The sequence below is a fragment of the Neltuma alba genome, unplaced genomic scaffold (assembly GCF_004799145.2).
Source record: "Neltuma alba isolate B1F8T4 unplaced genomic scaffold, ASM479914v2 tig00010669_pilon, whole genome shotgun sequence".
Classification (NCBI taxonomy): Eukaryota; Viridiplantae; Streptophyta; class Magnoliopsida; order Fabales; family Fabaceae; genus Neltuma; species Neltuma alba.
Genome location: NW_021635512.1, coordinates 33,734 through 53,513, shown reverse-complemented (window position 1 = coordinate 53,513; position 19,780 = coordinate 33,734). Strand labels below are relative to the sequence as shown.

General features: G+C 40.7%; 3 protein-coding genes across 4 annotated transcripts; 1 reads left to right on the top strand and 2 right to left on the bottom strand.

The window, feature by feature from the left end:
* Window positions 1-202: 202 nt before the first annotated feature.
* On the bottom strand, window positions 203-12,840 carry LOC114758094 (uncharacterized; the record flags this gene model as incomplete). The annotated part of the gene is made up of 8 exons (XM_028947113.1): window positions 11,822-12,840; window positions 9,802-10,965; window positions 8,466-9,608; window positions 3,158-3,199; window positions 2,213-2,289; window positions 700-784; window positions 445-528; window positions 203-319 (listed from the first exon to the last, which is right to left on the bottom strand). Coding segments are annotated over exons 1-8 (3,441 nt in total), but the record flags the coding sequence as incomplete, so codon positions are not given.
* A 205-nt stretch (window positions 12,841-13,045) lies between these two features.
* On the top strand, window positions 13,046-16,237 carry LOC114758085 (26S proteasome non-ATPase regulatory subunit 14 homolog). The gene is made up of 6 exons (XM_028947104.1): window positions 13,046-13,266; window positions 13,514-13,691; window positions 14,715-14,796; window positions 14,941-15,117; window positions 15,220-15,387; window positions 15,739-16,237. The coding sequence occupies exons 1-6, from the start codon at window positions 13,134-13,136 to the stop codon at window positions 15,928-15,930; spliced, it is 930 nt and encodes a 309-aa protein (XP_028802937.1). The 5' UTR covers window positions 13,046-13,133; the 3' UTR covers window positions 15,931-16,237.
* Window positions 16,238-16,867: 630 nt separating this feature from the next.
* On the bottom strand, window positions 16,868-19,549 carry LOC114758086 (uncharacterized). 2 transcript variants are annotated; one of them, XM_028947106.1, is made up of 3 exons: window positions 18,887-19,549; window positions 17,636-17,814; window positions 16,868-17,528 (listed from the first exon to the last, which is right to left on the bottom strand). In XM_028947106.1, exons 2-3 carry the CDS (start codon window positions 17,807-17,809, stop codon window positions 17,082-17,084), a joined length of 621 nt encoding a protein of 206 aa, XP_028802939.1. In that variant the 5' UTR covers window positions 17,810-17,814; window positions 18,887-19,549; the 3' UTR covers window positions 16,868-17,081. The 2 variants fall into 2 exon arrangements, with proteins under 2 accessions (XP_028802939.1, XP_028802938.1); XM_028947105.1 differs by lacking the exon at window positions 18,887-19,549 and having other exon boundaries at window positions 17,636-18,324.
* Window positions 19,550-19,780: the final 231 nt, after the last annotated feature.

The following is a 19,780-nucleotide window of genomic DNA, read 5'->3' as shown; positions in this document are numbered from 1 at the left end:
TGAGTTATGATTTCACGATATACTCACCACCAGTTCACCAAATCCAGGATATGCTGATTCAATAGGGACATTTCCACTCGAAAGGCCCATCCACCATAAACTTCGACTATAGGAGTTACTTTGTCTGTAAAACAATCATTAGCTAGTCATATTCAAGAATAGACCCCAGCAGAGTAACTAAATAGAGGGGGGGGGGAATAACTAAATCATTGACTACCTCACAAAAGCTGAGCACATCAAGCTTTCCTTTCTTATGAAGGTGACGAATATAATCATTGAACTCTATTAATCTTGAAGACCCACGTCTTAGCTCTCCTACCTATGAAACATTAAGAATTAAATGCTGAAAAAAAAAATCTTTTAAACCCAGCAATTATCAGAATGAGAAATCAACTTTAAAATCAGCATCTTCGGTTAAATATGTGCTGGTGACTTCATACTAACCGATGGGGCAGGACGAAGCACAATCCCCATTCGCCAAGGTACATCTGCAAGTTTGCTACCAAAATGTGGGCAGCTATAGAACACCTAAAACCCAAATTAAAACGTCAAGAATAAAGAAATTGCAAGAAGATTTTAAAACAAGTTATTTAAACACAGGCAGAAATCATACATGCAATGGAGAAGACAGGACTTGCTAAAACAAGTTATTTAGACACAGGCAGAAATCATACATGCAATGGAGAAGACAGGACTTACAATTCCAATGGTATTATTCACAAGGTGATCAAAATTTTCCTCCTTTGCCTTATACAGAATTTGCTTCACAACCAGGCCCCCCATACTGCAAACAACACAAAATTGCATATATTAAATCATGAAGCGTACAGACAAAGTACATGGAATTGGAATGCTCCTTGATTCAACATTAGGATTTAAAAACCTTCAGCAAATGCATTTCGAACAAAAATCTTAAAGTAGTTGGTTCATTGAATAAAAGGACTTCAAGCAAATGGTGAGTCATAAAAAGGCCAAAAGTTTTACAATCCAAATAATACTTAGCAGAACGCTACCCCAATAAAAAGTAAATAAATAAATAAAAGCCCATGGAAAAATACATAGATTAATAAATAGGTGAAAACGTTACATTGAACCGTGCATCCCATGAGATTTCAATATTCATAATCTGAAAAAAAAAAAAAATAATACTCCTCCGGTCCTTAATATATGACCTAATTGTTAAGTTAACTTTGGTCCTAAATAAAAGACCTATTTTTCATATTTATTAATTTTTCCTAAATTACCCCTACAGATACTCTCTTAACTATAATCAAGTAAGTGAGAGAGGGAGGATATTAAGAAAGATATTATGGTATTTTAGGAAAAACATGTGATATTTTTTTATAATTAACTAACTTACCTAACTTCCTTAATCTAATCAAATTAGTTAAATAGATCTTATATTTAAGACCAGAGTATATATAAGTATTTTCTTATTAATTCTTATTAATATAAAATAGAGTATTACACTAAGTAATAGATAAAGCAATGAACCATAATGAGGTGACCATATTTTAAAAAGAGAAAAAGACAAAAATTATAACATATAATGAATACAATAAGTTCAATTTCATAATTTTTTTCTTCAATTCTTGAAACCATGACAATTGAACGTTCTATCAATAAGTTCAAATTCTAACAGCAGTTTGTAAAAGTTATTTTAACTTCCTTTTCCCCCCCTCTACTGACGTATTGTAGACAACTACAACAATTTCAACTCCGCGTCTACAAAGTAATTAGTTGATTGACTTGATTCAGTCCTTGTCATTTTCTCTCCAATGTTGCATGCATTTTATCTTTACTTAACAGCCTCAAAAAAGATTTGTGAAAATTACTTTGCTTCCTTCAAATAAAAATATTTCACTTTGGCTCCTATCCTCAACTAATCTTATTGTGCTGGTCCATAAGTCAGTATTCCCCTCCCACCCAAAAAAAAGAAGCCAAAATAAGAAATCAAAGCCAAGAAAGAAGATTGATAATACTCTCCATGCACTATCTTTTACGGTTCTACTTTATCATCATGATTGATTTAGAGTTCTACTTGATCATCATGAGTAAAGAGAAAGATCGCTTGACAGTCAATAAGTTATCCTGTTAAGCACGAATGACTTTAGCAGTCAAAAGATACATCCAAAAAATCACAACAATAAGTATACAGAAAGCTAGCAAGGAATGGGTGCACATGATGTATCTCCCATGTAACGATACTAACCTGTGAGTCACAAAAATAACAGGTCGATTTCCAATCCCTGCAGCAACAAGCTTCTCCAATAACACGGAACTAACTTCCTGAAAATTTGCAGAAGTCATCAAACCAAAATGTAAATTGAGAGCAAAGAAACAACAAAGATGTGAACACAGCTGATATAAGAGAAGTAGAAAAAGCCAGACAACCATAACTATGCAGCACGGATAGAGGGGATGGGGATGGGGAATTGGTCACTGTTATTTGCCCCTCATTTGCAGACTGAAATCCAGAAACTGGCAAACTGAAAATGAAGGAACAGAAGGAAGGAGATGAAAACTAGTTCAGAACTTGTAACCCCACCAATCAGGTTCAAAGTTCAAACTTACTAAAGTCAGATTACAGTATGAAAACAAAACCATACACTTGATCCCTAAGGATCATTAAGTAACCAGATTGCTAGAGTAATGACCAAACACTGAAGATCACACTTTAATCATAAGTAAAGTATTTGCCATGGCTTTGAGCTTCCATAGAAGCTAAGGTTCAATCACCAAGACCCAGGGATGCTAAATTGGTGGCAGATAGCTCTCAAAGAACCGTGGATCAGGTTTTCCAAGAATTTTTACTAATGAAATATGAACATCCTGAAATTATTGTGCATTTAAAAATTTTATAAATTGCCATACACAAAATATGTCCAACTTTTATAATCTGGATTCTGAAATCCTTAAAAAAGCAGTAGGACTTCAGTCTCCTGAAAAGGGAACTATTGCAGCAATTGCAAATTGGTGTAAGATAATGCAAATCCCAAATTGCAATGGCATTAGAAATGAATTTTTTCTGCAGCCCCCAGTCAAGCCTCAAAACATGCTGCTTTAGTGGTGCAGCACAGCATAATATGCTTCTTTCCTTAATGGCTTAATCTATTAATATAAAACAAAACATGCACACATGGGGAAGAGTTCTAACCTGAAGAGGCAGGCTAGCTCCAGACCACTGTGTGAGATTAGTCTACATAAAGCCATAAAATATTAATTAAACAGTTAGATACTTATTATTGATTTGGAAATAATATGAAATATGTTTCTTGTATTATTCACATTGAGAATGAGGAGATATATACACAAGGGAGGAGCCTAGGCATTAATGGCTCATTATTAGGAGATAATATCGTATCATATCTAATCTGATCCTATGCTATCATATCTGATATCCTATACTAATTACAATAATATTTCATATCTTTACACTCCCCCTCAAGTTGGAGCATAAATGTCAATCATGCCCAACTTGTTACAAAGATAGTTAACCCGAACCCCATTTAAAGCTTTAGTAAGGAGGTCACCCAGCTGATCACTGGATTTCACATGTCCTGTTGAAATGAAGTTTTCCTTGAGCTTATCCCGAACAAAATGACAGTCAATCTCGATGTGTTTTGTGCGTTCATGGAACACCGAATTAGATGCTATGTGTAAAGCTGCTTTATTGTCACACCATAGTTTTGCTGGTAATGAGGTTTTAAGACCAACCTCCTTCAATAATTGATATATCCAGACTATCTCACACACAGATTGTGCCATAGCTCTATATTCTGCCTCTGCACTTGACCGTGACACCACATTTTGCTTCTTGCTCCTCCAGGATACCAAGTTTCCTCCTACAAAGACGCAATATCCTGTAGTGGATCTTCTAGTGGCTTTTGAACCACCATGATCAGCATCACAAAAGCACTCAACATCTGTGTGACCATGATTTCTGTATAATATCCCGCGACCTGGGGAACCTTTCAAGTAATGAAGTACATGTTCTAAGGCTTCCCATTGTCTGATAGTAGGTGAGACCATAAACTGGCTAAGTACACTGACTGGATAGGTAATATCAGGACGGGTCACAGTCAGATAATTCAATTTTCCAATCAATCTGCGATACCTTTCCGGATTCTCAAACGGTTTGCTCTTAGCAGCATCAATGGGATTCTCAACTGGTATGCTCCCATCAGCATCAAGCAATGGATTATAAACCATAGGAAAACTGTTTGGTGCAGCCCCCAGCTTCCCTGTTTCCTTTAACAGATCGAGGACATACTTCCTCTGTGTCAATAGTATGCCTTTCTTACTCCTCAAGACCTCAATTCCGAGGAAGTACTTCAATGGACCCAGATCTTTTGTTTGAAAGTGAGAGTTAAGAAAGGATTTGAGTGATGAGATCCCTGAGGAATTACTCCCTGTAATCACAATATCATCCACATACACAACTAATAGAATCATGCCGATGTCTGTTCTCTGATAGAACACAGAGTGATCACACTTGCTTTGACACATGCCAAACTTCTGCACAACAGTACTAAACCTGTCGAACCATGCCCGGGGACTCTGTTTCAGGCCATATAAGGATCTCTTGAGATGACATACTTTCCCACGCTCCCCCTGAGCAACAAAGCCTGGCGGTTGCTCCATGTAAACTTCCTCAAGAAGATCACCATGCAAGAAGGCATTTTTGATATCCAACTGATGGAGATCCCAGCCATAAGTTGCTGCCAGAGAAATAAAGAGACGAACAGAGGAAAGTTTTGCGACAGGGGAGAAAGTCTCAGAATAATCTATACCATAGGTTTGAGCGTAGCCTTTAGCAACCAAGCGTGCTTTAAGGCGATCAAGAGAACCATCAGCACGGGTTTTAGGGGTTGAGACCCATTTACACCCAATAGCCTTCTTCCCTGCTGGTAAGTCAACTAAAGTCCAAGTGCCAGCCTGGTCAAGGGCCGCCATCTCCTCCTCCATAGCTGCACGCCAACCCGGGTGGGCCAAAGCTTCATGAAGGGTCTTAGGCACGGAGACAGAATCTAAGGAAGAGACAAAGGCACGAGAAATAGGGGAGAGGTGGTTATATGAAACAAATGAAGAAATAGGATGGGTGCAAGTACGTGTACCTTTGCGAAGAGCAATGGGCAAGTCAAGGGAAGGGTCTGGTTCAGGAACCGGAGGTGTCTCGGAGTGGGAGATAGGTGTCGGCTCAGGATGCAAGATACTCAACTCAGGATCTGATGACGAAGCAGATAGTGGAGGGGCAGAACCTGGTGCAGTAACAAGGGTTTCCTTTGAACGTCTTGTGTAAACATGAGACACGGGTGGTCGTGCAGGAGGCTGAGCAGGAGCCAGAACCGGAGGTGGTGGAGTTGACAGTGGGACAACAGGGTATACTAGAAGATCATCCTCTTCCGCAGAGGGAGGAGGTACAGGAGAAGTGGAAGGAGAAAAATAGGGAACGGATTCTTGAAAGGTGACATCTGCAGAAACAAGATAACGATTAAGAGTAGGAGAGAAACATCGGTAGCCCTTTTGAACCCGAGAGTAACCAAGGAAGACACACTTAAGAGACTTTGGATCTAATTTAGAGACAGAGGGTCGCACATCTCGGACAAAGCAAACGCACCCGAAAATCCTAGGATCAATGGGAAACAAAGGTTTGGAAGGAAAAAAGGGTGGTGTAGGGAATGGCACCATCAAGGATGGAAGAGGGCATGCGATTAATGAGGAAGCAAGCGGTGGAGACAGCATCAGCCCAGAAAGGTTTCGGAACCTTCATGTGAAACAAAAGTGCTCGTGCCACCTCTAGGAGATGACGATTTTTACGTTCGGCAACACCATTTTGAGCTGGTGTATCAACACAAGAGGATTGATGGAGGATGCCGTTTTGAAGCATGTAGGACTGGAATGAAGCAGAGAAGTATTCTTTGGCGTTATCACTTCGTAAGGTACCAATGGAAGAATTAAATTGATTCTTAATCTCAGCAGAAAAGGCACAAAAATGAGAAAATAATTCGGAACGATTTTTCATTAAATATAACCAAGTTGTACGGGAATAATCATCAACAAACGTAACAAAGTATTTGAAACCAGCAGTGGACACAGTAGGACATGGACCCCAAACATCAGAATGAACTAACTCAAAAGGGGATGAAACCCGTTTATTGACTCGAGAGACTAAAGGAAGACGATGATGTTTAGCAAACTGACACGACTCACAATCTAAAGATGACAAATATTGAAAATGAGGATAAATCCTTTTTAAAGAAGACAAAGACAAGTGACCCAAACGGCAATGTGCTTCAAAGGGAGTGACACCACCGGTACAGGCTACTGCATGCGAACCCTGCTCGTCAAGGAAATAGTGTCCACCAGATTCATAGCCCCTACCAATAATCTTCTTCGTCAAAAGATCCTGTATCAAGCAATGATCAGGAAAGAGTGAGACCCAGCAGTTTAATTGGCGAGTAAGTTTACTAGGGGAAAGCAGGTTAAATGCAAGGTCAGGGACATCTAGCACAGATGACAAGGGAATAGAAGGGGTAGGTTTAATAGTGCCAGATCCAACTACTCGGGAATGGGAGCCATTAGCAATAGTGATAGTTGAAGGATTGGCGTAAGAATTATAAGTGGAAAAGAGATGGCGGTTACCTGTCATGTGGTCAGTAGCACCAGAATCTATGATCCATTTGGAGGAAGAAGAGACAAGAGCAGTAGCCTGATTACCTGTAGCAGCAGGAGCACTCACGGATGATGTGGAGGATTTTAATTGGGCATATTCATCAGCGGAAATCGTGACCGTGTCCTTGGCTAGCGTTGCCACATGTGCAGAATTATTACGTTGCTGCTTATTTTGCAGCTTACGACACGTACGCTTCGTATGGCCCGGTTCTTTGCAGTAGTAGCATATCACTCCACTCGACTCTGGAGTCGCTCCCCCTTGCCTTGAATTCCCACGGTTAGTCGTTCCACGACCATCATTTTGGCCTCGACTGATTAGTGCACTAACAGGAGCAGTGGTAGGCAGTGATGAAAGATTCTCAGTCCTCATCAGACGAGAGAACACCTCCTGAAGGGTAGGAATCTCAGACCCAGACAGAATTTGAGAGCGAACAGTTTCATATTCAGGCGGAAGACCAGTGAGAAAACTCATAATAGCCATGTTCTCTCGTTGGGCCTGTTGGACCTTCAGATCAGTACTAAGAGGCATAAGAACATTCAATTCTTCATACATCCGTTTAAAATCCATGAAGTAGGTCTTGAGAGGGCGATCCTGCTTCTCTGCGCGATAAAACGCTTTGCAAACCTCATAAACACGAGAAATATTACCCTTGCCTGAGTATAAAAATTCTAAATAATTCATCAGTTCCTTAACAAATTCACAGTGAGAAATAGAAGGAATAATCTCACTGTCAATGGAGTTGCGAATCTGTAAGAAGAGCCGAGCATCATCCCTTAACCATGATTGACGGGTGTCTGTGGTCGGAGGGTCTTCAGTTAAATGATTCTCCTTCTCAATGCTCCGTAAGTAGATACGAATAGTTTTACTCCAATCTAGATAATTCGTCCAGTTTAATTTGTGCTCAGTAATCTTAACGACTACGGGAACCACCTCAGAGGTAACTGTAGACTTAGTATCACCCATGAGAGATAAATAGAAAAGAGATAATAAGTCTAGCAATGACAGGAAAGAATAAGTAGCCACAAATGATCACTCCAGGGACCAAACAACACCTCCTACAATCTATAGAAGGCAGGAACAGCAATACCAGTCTGAAAACGTTACTGTTCACAAGGCACAGTAACCAAACAGCTCTGAATCAACACACAGGGGACAGATCCAGACCTGAAAAGTACCAGGGATGCGCCGGAAAATGCAAGACGAAGTCGACGAACTGCTCGGACGGCGAAAAACGCGGCGGCGCGTGAACAGTACCGCCGCGGGTGACGGCGAGTGACGGTCACGCGCTGCTCGGACGGCCGCGAAACTTCAGGGATCGGCCGGTCGGCGCCGTGCGATCCTCCCTGGCCGGCGCGTGCTCCGTTCAGAGGCCAAATACAGAAGCCCTAATGATGGGCACAAAGCTGGACGGTAGGAACAGTACGTGTAGGGCGCAGCAACGTTCAAACAGAGGGAAATTACTCCTAAACGGACTGCTCTGATACCATATTGATTTGGAAATAATATGAAATATGTTTCTTGTATTATTCACATTGAGAATGAGGAGATATATACACAAGGGAGGAGCCTAGGCATTAATGGCTCATTATTAGGAGATAATATCGTATCATATCTAATATGATCCTATGCTATCATATCTGATATCCTATACTAATTACAATAATATTTCATATCTTTACACTTATAAAGGAACGCTGACTTGCTATTAGGCTTATCAAGATTTTTTTTTTTCCCCTGAAAAAATGCAAGATTGATGAGACAAGCATTTTAGAAACTTATAACAACAAACCTTGTATTTGAGGGTAAACAAGCGGGCATCAGGAAAATCATTGGAAAGCCATTCACCAGGCCAGAAGGTTCCAAGCTTTCCCGTCTCCTGGTCAATCTTCTCAACCAAGTTAGGCTTATTTGAGGGCTTGTCTTCAGAGATGCGCCAAGTCTTGTAAGGCCCACCACGAAGGCCATGGACAAAAACTACATCTAATGGAGGAATCTTTTCATCAGAGTCACTTTTGGATATATCAACAAAACCAGAGACGTTGGTGTCATTCAAGGGTTTCGTACCATCGTCATTATCAGCAGTGGCCACAGATATGTCTTTTGATATTACATTTTCTCGGTCTGTTTCCTTAGGACATTTCCAGTGGGGAAGATGAGGATTTATCAAGAATATCGTGTCATCATAACGAGGACATAATCTCTTGTTGGTTTGTACACCAGTGTCAGAATGACTTCCACTTCCCGACTTCTTATTAAGAAACTGGTCATTGCAAAATATATTTAGGAGTGTTGCCCTGGCATAACTTCGGATTTTGAGATCACTGCATCCTGAAATCCTCCCATTAGCACAATCGTCAAGCCACTTACACCAAGTTTCATCTTTTATGATGTCCTTTTGGACTTTGTGAAGGAGTGAAAGGATGTTCAACAATCTACATGCATGCCTGCGGATATGGGCCGTAGGTGGAACTCGGACATGGGATGATTCATTTGTATCCGATACAGATGGCTCCGCATCAACATTTGAAATCTGTTCCCGCCCTTCATGGGCTCTAGATGCATCATATGCTTCAATAGCGGCCAATTTCTCATAATCATCACTCAGCAAAAAGCGCCTCAGCAAACACAAAATCCCCAAATCAACAATTTTTTCTTGACATAGAGAATCTTCGGCACAAACTTCAGTCAGAGCTTTTATTCCTTTCAGCGTTGCAGAGGCAGAATCTGCAGCATCTAGTTTAGGTAGATTATCTTTCTTTAAATTTTTTAATGGTCCCACTAAAGGTTCCAGAGAAAGAAAATCTGCCAGTGGAAAAGAATCCTCAGAATCAAAAGCAGTTCCCATTTGCTTAACTGCTAGATAAACAGCAGCACTAGCTAACTGATTTGCAACTTGTGCAGCGGAAGAAATGTTTGAATTATTAATTGAAGTCTGCCAATTATCATAGGTAAAATTACATTAAACGTTTGAATGAAGTTGCAGCAACACATAATGTGAAATGTCATCTTAACCTCAACCTATCAGGAAAAAGAGAGAGGAAGAGAAACATGCACATACCACTATTAAATAACATCAAACCCAAGCTAATCAGATATAAGAAAGAAGAACAAAAACGGATCTATACCTTTACTTTATTATTTTTAGGTTGACTGGCTCCTTTATCATTTGTGTTCTTGATGGAACTGAGGACTTCAGTTAGCAGCATGGTTAACCATCCTTGAGAAACCGCAGATGTTGTTGGTCCATGGTCTTCAAATATCTGAGAAAGAATCTTTATGGCTGAAGACCGTAAAGCATCAGAAGAAAATTTTCCAAAAACCCAGGAAAGAAGAATGCCTGACCACTTCTGACTCTCTTCAAGAGATAAATGGAGCTCTTTGGTGCACAGTAGTTCTAATACTTTTGCTACTGCTTCTTGCACCTGATTATGCTTTGTGGTCTGCTTGGAAATGTCTCTCATCAAATTAAGGCCCTTCTCCATTACTATCTTCTGCGAACTGGAACTTCTCTCAACGGATAACACAAAGGCAGATAAGGCAACCTTAGCCAGGGAAATATCTTCATGCTTACATGCCTGAGAAACAGTTAAAAGAAGACTGGAACTCCAATCAGAAACAGAATCATTCAAAAGGATATTGCGATCTTCTAATAACAACCGTGCCACCAAACTCGCATGCCATTTCACAGATCTCTCAGGTGCTGTCAAAGCAGACATGATAGCGTCTCCATCTTGATCCAGCTCTTTTATAGAACATCTATTTACCTCCGATGCCAATGCCCAATTTGCCAATGCCCATGTAGCAAAAGGAACAGCAACATGTTCACAGAGTAAATCATCCCAGAGACCAGGAACAACAGCAGAAACCGTACTTGCTTGTGCTAATGAATTGTCATGCTTATTTTCTGACATGATGGTTTTAGGAGTATGAAGCATCAGTGGTGCTACATGAGGAGAATCAGAATTATCCAATTTCATTAACATGCTGATCCGTGAAAGGCCTAAACCCACAGTACCATCAAGTATCTTGATCCCAATCCCTTTACTTCCTGTCCCGCCATCTTCGTCATCTCCACTCTCACGTGGTTCATCTAAATGCAAACCACCTTCCTCAATAACTTGCAGGGCAGCTGCAATATCTTTCAATTCAGCATTTCCAGGTAACGGTGGCTTAAAAGAAACCTCTTCTGAATTTTCACAACTGGAAGTGACTATATCCATAATGGCAGCCACAAGCATGCTCCTACCTTTTAAAGAATCAGAAATATCAAATGAACTTCGTCTTGAATGCTGCAGCAGAAAAAAGTTCATTGATGTTGCTAATGTTAAAACTAGAATAGAAATTATCAACAATGCCGCAAGTGGCTTTGGCATTAATATAATAAATTTAACATATCCAAATAAAAATACACAAAACAATGTTAAAATGCATAAAACGACAGCATTGGCATGACATACCAGAAACATTTTATATACAAAGACCTAATAGTTGGGGGCATGGGAATAACAAATTTAAAACTATTTCTAACAAAAACTATAATAAAACTGCACCACCACATGATCATTATTTTCTGAGATTGGACGACTGTTTAGACTTCAGAATGCTAATTCCTGTTAATGTTTATGTTTAGATGCAGGAACAGCAAAGGTAATACTTCAATACCAGATAAGTCAGGTGATTACCAATAAATTCAATATAAAAATTACTGAATTCGCACACAATAAATAAATTCAACATAGAAATTACTGACTTTGCAAACGATAAATTTAGGCTTCAATGAGGAGATTTTGTTTGAACAATTCCGTGTCACCATCGATTGATATGCATTTTCTAGATTCAGTTTTTAATGCTAGGCTTTTGCGAGGGAGAAAGAGAAGTTAGAATGTTTGATATAGAATAAGGAACCGAAAGAATATCGAAGGAAAATAAATTATATAGTTCAATAAATAATCACTATAGTCATGGTAGATCCAGACTTCAGGATGTAGAGCCAATATGATGCTCATCGCAATAAACTCAAATGACACGCTTTGGCATCGACTATATTGATAGTTCAGTTTGCCAATGCGAATCCGAAACTAAGAGTTGAAGCATTGTTTCATGAGGATTACAATTTAAAGGGGTTAGCTAACGAGAAAGAAATACCTTCTTCGATCGCCGAGGCTGACAAGAGAAAATAAACCTAAGAAGATTTGGAATGGCATGAGGCCTCCCAAGCACACCAGCTGATACGTTAGGATCGGCAATCAAGTAAGCAAGCGCTCTTGCTGACTCCGCTTGAGTGCCACCCCCATCTTTGGCAACAGCCACCGATTCAAGTAACCAATCTAACACGGCACCGCCCCCCGCCCCAACGATAGCAGCCCTCCGGCCAGAATTTGCGGCGGCAATGTCTGCAAGAAATGCCGCAACACGAATCTCGAAACCGGAGCGAACCTCATGGTTGGCCGAAGACAAAACCGACGTCAGTGAATGCCACAGGACCGAGGCGGCCACACCAGTTTGTTTGAGGTGATGGAAAACCTTCTGGTAGGAGTCGCGGGACTTGCTTATCGCTTGTTCAACTGTAGCATATAGGTTATTAGGGGCTTCGTCATCGGATTGTCTTTGACGGTGGTGATCCGATAAAAGGAAAGCGATGGAGGCCAGGAAAGCGGAAATGACAGTAGCAGAAGCAGCGATAACAGAACTGCGAGAGAAAGATGAGGTAGGGAGAGAGGAGAAAGGGCTAGAAAGATGTTGAGGTACTTGTTGCGGGACTATCTGAGCATTTTCTACGTTGTCGGGCGGTTTAACCGGTTTCCTCGATGAAGATATACAGCGAGGATGAAGCAAGCGACGATTGATTCTGGAAGTCAAACAGAATCGATACATTGTTTTGTTTCAGCAAGTATTATTGTCATTTCTCCGTGGTGATTGGCAAAATGCTCTTGATGATAAGCAAGCCTAAAGATGGTCCGAAAGAATCTTATAAAACAAGGGAAGAGTTCACAAAGAAGAAATGAAAGGACAAGAAAGAGAATCTCATGAAATACAGGAAAGAGAAGAAAATTCGGTCTTCCTCAGTCTCTGGGTATTTTTCTTTCAGAAATTAGTTGTCTTCGCAGGCGAGGATGGCGGGCAGGCGGGACCAAACTCACTATAATACGAAACTGGTAAACAAACAAGGCGATCTGCGGAATTGAAGAAATGGAATGATCTGGCAGGAGTACATCAAGCTTATGACCATCTAATTTAGGCGGTACCCTTTGAATAGTAATGGGCCGGATTTATAAACCTAGAAAAACAAGCCAGGCCCAAATTACAACAGAAGCCCAAAAAGATATAAAACTCGCGTTTCCAAATTCTCTGCTCGTTCAAAAGCAGAGCGCAGTTGGAGTATCGTCGAGGAAATCTTGCCTGAAAAGAAATCTGCAGCTATCTTCCAGATTTGAAGGGAAAGTGAGAGGTATCGGGTATGGAGAGACTACAGAGGATGTTTGCAGGTGCAGGAGGCGCACTGGGGCACCCACCCCCTGATTCGCCGACACTTGATTCCTCTGAGCAGGTTTATATTTCTTCGCTGGCCCTTCTCAAAATGCTCAAACACGGTTAGTTTTCTTTGCATACCTTTACATCTCTTGAATCTCATGACTGTATCCTAACTTAGATGAATTTGGGGAATTTTGATTTTTTAGCGGGTTAAATTTACATTCCAGGAGTGATTAGGGTTCTCAAACTTCCCCTCCCCTTGTCTATACGCATATAACGGATTTGAAACCCTTGTCGCAAGTATCGTAGAGTACTGGTTGTGCTTGCGGTTTACCTTTCGTCTGATAAACTTGATGTGATTTATAGGAAGAGCCGGTGTTCCCATGGAAGTTATGGGTTTGATGCTGGGGGAGTTTGTGGATGAGTATACCGTCCGCGTTGTAGATGTCTTTGCGATGCCACAAAGTGGTACCGGTGTTAGTGTTGAAGCTGTCGATCATGTTTTTCAGACTAACATGCTTGATATGCTGAAACAGACTGGAAGGTATTTTCGTTTTCCTTCTTTTTGCTTCTTATCGTTGCTGAAATATGAATGTTTCTTTCTGAATCCTTTAACACGATATTTCCTTGCGCTTGAATGTTTTTTGTTGAGTAGCTTAGATTTCTGGTAACTTCTTATAATTCTTCAATCTCTGTTTTCTGTTGGGCAAGAATCTCGTTATCCCTGTCAACAATTTTCGGTATAGAATTAGATTAGATTATAGGATTCAAAATCCCTACTTTTAGGCATACAAGCACCTTAATTTTATGTATTTTATTTAGAAACACTCTTGGGCTTTTTTAATGATAACCTAGTCATTTGGTTGATGAATAGGGTTCCTTTTATCATGTTTAACAGAGAATGGTAAGGTTTACTTAGTATTTTATTTACAGTCCACGAGGGTGGTTGATTTGATCCTCTTAGGTTGTGGAATCAAATTGCATTTTTGAAAATTGTTTCTTTTACTGAAATTTAAAATGTACATGTATGGTTTGTTTCTGTCCAAGAGTTGGATCACACAAGTTAAGCTGTTTATGTAGTTGCGGCAATTTCTATTGTGCTTCAAATAATCACTTTTGGTAAAAGACCAAAAAATCTTTTAATTCAAAATGATTATCAGAAAAACGTCCTCATTTGAAGCAATTGAGTTTACAATCACACATGCTCCCCTGCTCCTTGCCTCGCTACAGCTGCAAGCCTGCAACTCAGACTTAACCTCTAATGTTACTGCTAATAAATTCTTCAGAAAGGAAGGAAAAAAAGAAACCCCTCCTCGGCTGCTCAAGATGGGGCCTGTTCCTGATACTCATGTCTCCACTTCCTCTTTTCTTGCGTTCCACCCATTCATTTTTCTTCTAACTCACTCATTCCAGTGCCTACTTATGTTATCCAGCAGCTAGGTCACCCTACTGCTCATTTTCTAGAACAGCCCTCTTATGCTCTCGGGAATAGAACTTCATAGTTGGTGGCCTATCATTTTGCACTGTTGATTACATGGGTTTGATATGTAAGGTCTTGGTTTTTCAGGCCAGAGATGGTTGTGGGGTGGTATCATTCACATCCTGGGTTTGGTTGTTGGCTTTCTGGAGTTGACATTAATACACAACAGGTTACATCTTGTCTTTACCCCGTACTTCTTTATGTCATGCATTTGTGACATTGCTAGGACCCTGAACCAGAAAGGGGAACAATGATGTCAAATCCTGTGCAGAGTATTGATGCATAAATTGATTTTATACTTTACGTAATACAGAGTTTTGAGGCTTTAAATCAACGTGCTGTGGCCGTGGTGGTGGATCCTATTCAGAGTGTTAAAGGCAAGGTTGTAATTGATGCATTTCGGCTGATTAATCCACAAACTATGATGTTGGGTCAGGAACCAAGGCAGACGACATCTAACCTAGGACATCTGAATAAACCATCTATTCAAGTGAGTGTTCGGCAAATATCTTTCAGAAGTGAAACTTCTGCACAATTTCTCCCCTCCCCCCCCCCCCCTGATTTTGACATCTTTTTCTTGCCCTCTTTTTAGGCTCTTATCCATGGTTTGAACCGACACTATTACTCCATAGCCATTAATTACAGAAAGAATGAGCTTGAAGAGAAGATGCTACTGAATCTTCACAAGAAGAAATGGACTGATGGTTTGACGCTGAGGCGTTTCGATGCACATTCCAAAACCAACGAACAGACTGTTCAGGTAAGTCAAGTTTTCTGTAACATGAAATGAAAATAGATGTACCTTTTTTTTTTTTGGGGGAAATAATCTTGTTGTCCCACTTTGTTCCTCTCACCCATATGGGATGAGGTCACGCCTTATTTGGCCAAATGTGTGTAGAGGTGTTCCCTAATGGTCATTCGTGAAATTTCATTTTGCGATGGCCAATAGCTAATGTATTTTAATTATGGTGGAAGTAGTGTTAAAGGCCTAAAGCACTCTGCGGGATCAATTATTCTACTCTTGTATAATGGGTGGCCTCTCATTTAAGTAATTCATGGTATTGATATAAATGTTGCCCACAATTGATTGCGTATTATTTATATATATCAGGAGATGCTGAATTTAGCCATCAAGTACAACAAGGCCGTGCAGGAGGAAGATGAGTTGCCACCAGAGAAGCTTGCAATTGCTAACGTGGGAAGGCAAGATGCAAAAAAACATCTTGAAGAGCATGTTTCCAATTTGATGTCTTCAAACATAGTGCAGACTTTGGGAATGATGCTTGACACAGTTGTGTTTTAGGGTCTGTCATCTCAGTGTTTCTAATGTCGTGTCTGGTTCTCAGTGTATTCAGAGAGCACTTCCATGTTTGCCAGCGGAAACTCAGTTGATTATCGCTCTCTGCTTCATATAATGTGGGCGATTCAGAGGAAGGGATGGGTTGCTTATTGTGCGAGAATATTGATATTTTAATATTAGTCGTAATTGATTGTGAACTTAATGGAATTTGTGTAGGATAAGAAGGAACAAGTCTCCGAGCAAACATAGCTGGTTGGAATTAATAATGCATCCTTCTTTTTCCTAGCGAGTCATAGGCGACTCGTACAAATTTGCGAAGCTCAGCGCCTTCTTGCCTGTAGTTAACTCGCTACAGAAAACGTTTGATATAGAATATGCTACTAAATGATAAAATAAAGTAAATGAAGGGCAGTACAAAGTTAATTTAATCTTATGGGTTTTACAGATTGGTCTAAAAAAGTATCGCTTATTTTTCGAAGCGACAATAGAGGCTTAAAGCTCCCGAAAGGGAAAACACCAGAAACCTACCTGATTACTCTCTATCGTATGCCTGCGCTGCAATTCCAATATGTAGAAGACGTCTCAAGTTTGAATGCGGTGCAGTCAATGTAAGCTTATCCACGCCCTTTTGCAACTTCAAGATGCTACCCAATCTGCATATTTGTAGGCGTCCTTGTAAATGTGAACCAATTTTAGCGTCCGTTCCCGTCTTTCCGAGCCAGTTTTCTCCACGGTCTGCCAGATGCGATGTGCCTAAAGCTTCTCTGTTTATCTTCACCGTTCTGAGCTCTTTCTGGCAACATGACTCTACTCGTTTTCCGGTCCATCAACTCGACCCCCCATCACAGCTCCTGGCTGCTAAAGCATTGCAAACGCCATCTTCTGGGTTTATTATATATTTATACGTGTTTTTATTATTTTGTTCAACAAAATCAAAAAATAATTTTAATTCGCATTTCCATTCCTTCTCTTTTATATTGAAACTGCGTTTTACATTTTGCACCGTGGTTCATCCTCTACCTCCGGCAATGACTCTCATACGCATACATTTCTTCTCCTCTCGTCTCGTGTTACGAGTTACATCGGAATTTATTTCTTACAGGGATATACATGAAGCATAAACTGTGGTTAACTTCAACAAAAGCTAAATAACCTTAGGCATCTTTCGTACTCTGCTGCTTTTTACGCCACAGCCATGAATCAGAAGGGGACTTGGGCAGGGGTGGTAGTAACACAGCTTTCCTGCAGAGGCCAAATGGCCATCCCTCGCAATGACAGAGTTCCAGAATAATGGAGCGCCTCCAATACTCAGGGAAGTCAAGATCGTTGAAGCTTGAACATGGCGAGAAGTTTGTCCTCACGGAATAAAACTGTTCTCCACCACTCACAACACTCGAGCGACATGAGAAACAACTTTTGACCGACAAGAACTCTTCTTTTTCATCATCATCGACGTCTTCCCTTTCATGTGGCGTCACCATCTGAGTGATAAACAGTTCTCTTGTCTCAGGAGAGTAAACCCAGGAAAAGCCGTCTCTCGTGACGCCTGGTTTGTGCTTCTGTCTCTCCATTGCTCGGCTTTTAACCGCTGAAACAACCACCTGAAAAAGCACGAAGACAGAAGTATGATCACAGGATTCACATCAGGAAGAAATTTTCAAGTCAAGGAGGAAAAATTTATCAAAGTTGATCAGTAACGTAAGCGTACTTCCTGTTCGTCATCAAAATCACTGTTAGGGAACTCTTCATCGAGGCTTGCAGTTGAAAGCCGTCCACGGAACGTACGGCAATGGGAGAATGCTTCCTTCAGGGTTGCTGCAAGACATTTGTATCTCCTAGGAGTGGTATGGTTTGGAGCATCTTCATGGTAAAACACGCCCATGGTTCCAGTTTTGCTGATCAATTTGTCAGAATATGATTTTATACGGCACCCATTGATGCCTGTATATTCACGCATCTGCTCATGTTTTAATTGACCTGCTTTTTTTGATAGCGGCCTCACAGCGCACTGATACAGTGATATCACTAACACTTTCCGTCCTTTAAGGTAAAGACAAGTCAAAAGGCCTAGAGCCCTAGACATTTCAACTAATGGCAATAAATTTCAATTGGGATTTTATTGCTTATTTGACTGCCTTGGTGGTGCTTGTATCCGTGTGCAAATTGTGGAGCTTATCCAGAGATACACTTTAAGCTGAAGTCATGGTTCAAAAGACGCACCACCCAACTGATACTGTCCTTTCATTGATTTGCTTAAATTGGGTGTCTCCGATTGAAGTTACTAGTTTAAAAAACAACAGCGTCGGCAAAATCTTTTTTCGCATCTTATAGATGTGGACTCGCTTGATTTCAGGGCATTATGTCAAGTTACCCAAACGAAATGTCAGGCTCTAGACAAGACGAAAACTTTCCCAGAAGGGTCCACGTGTAATGCCTGTTCCAAAATCTATTCTTGCACGTCTCCTTGAAGCTCCTCAGTTTAATAGTAGGAAAGTTCCAACAACATCCAAATTTAATAGTTTACAAACCAGGTTAAAGATGCGGTTAATATCGCAATCATTTCATTATCATAAGGAAGTAACGAACAGTAATAACTTCTTTTCAACTGATCAAATAACACGTTTCCAAGGGCAGAAGCCGATAACAGGATATTGACAACTGATCCAATATCGGCACAGGAGCTTGCATAATTTCGTTGCAAACTCGAAAAATCCATTTGCCTGCTCAGTTTGCATATGACAAACAAATTCACGCACAAAATAATAAAAGTTTAACTAACGAGATCCCATGGTTACGGTGTAAATTCTGTTTGTCATGATCTATCAGTATATCTAATTCCCCTACTCAAGGTTCATAAAAATAGGCGTGCTTCCCCAATTCAGTTCCTTTGAAACTGCAATTCTGTTATGTTTTGTGATGGAAAAATTGCCAGAGCCGCAAGAGAGGATAAGAATAATACCCTAAAACTCTAAAACCATAATCTCGGCTGAACTGAGGATCCGGACTAAATCTGAAAACTTTCAACAGTGAACTCGAGTGCTCTATCCCTTCAAGCTGTATACAAGTCATGTCCTCCACTGGAAATGAAGAGCTCTAAAGAATCTTGCAACTGCTATTTATTCCAACAGACTATCTCATCGGAGGCATGCATCTGACCACAGGGTAGAGTTCGAGAAGGGAAAACCCAACTACGTTCTGGAAACATAAACTCCAACGGTTCAGTTGGCAGATCACTGAAGTTGCTGAGATGTAAGAGAAATCAAAGCCTGTAGCTTGGCAATGGCCGAGGTCTTATCAGGTGGGCATTTCGAAAGAGAAGTGTTCAAATAATGAAGAGCCTCATCAAGTTTGCCAGCAGCCAACGCAGCGCACCCTGCTTTGTAAGCTTCGTCTGCCTCACGGGCATCATATTGAGCCATCAAAAAAGCACCAGTGCCACCAGACCTCTGGTTCGGGGTAAAGGTAGAAGAAGATTCGAGAAGAGATGTGGCACGAGCATATTCAAGATTGGAAATAGCCGAATCGATCTCCGCCATCAGAGCCTCAGGTGTCGCCGCGATTATCATCTTCACGCCATCATAGACACTCCAGTGGGGCTTGCCTTCTCCGGAACCCATATCACGCGCTAGGAATGTGAAATTGAAGTCGTATGTTCAAAACAATCCGATCGATCGATAAGAGTTATACTGCAGATCGCAAAAATCCCTGCCCAATCGAGATTTTTCCACACTCTGCTTTCAGATTGTACGGTTCCTGTCAAATTCTCATGGTGGGCTTGCCGAGCGGTGGACGATAAAAAGACCCCAAATTACCATCTACGACATCGGTTGGAGCATGAAGCAGGAGAAGATGA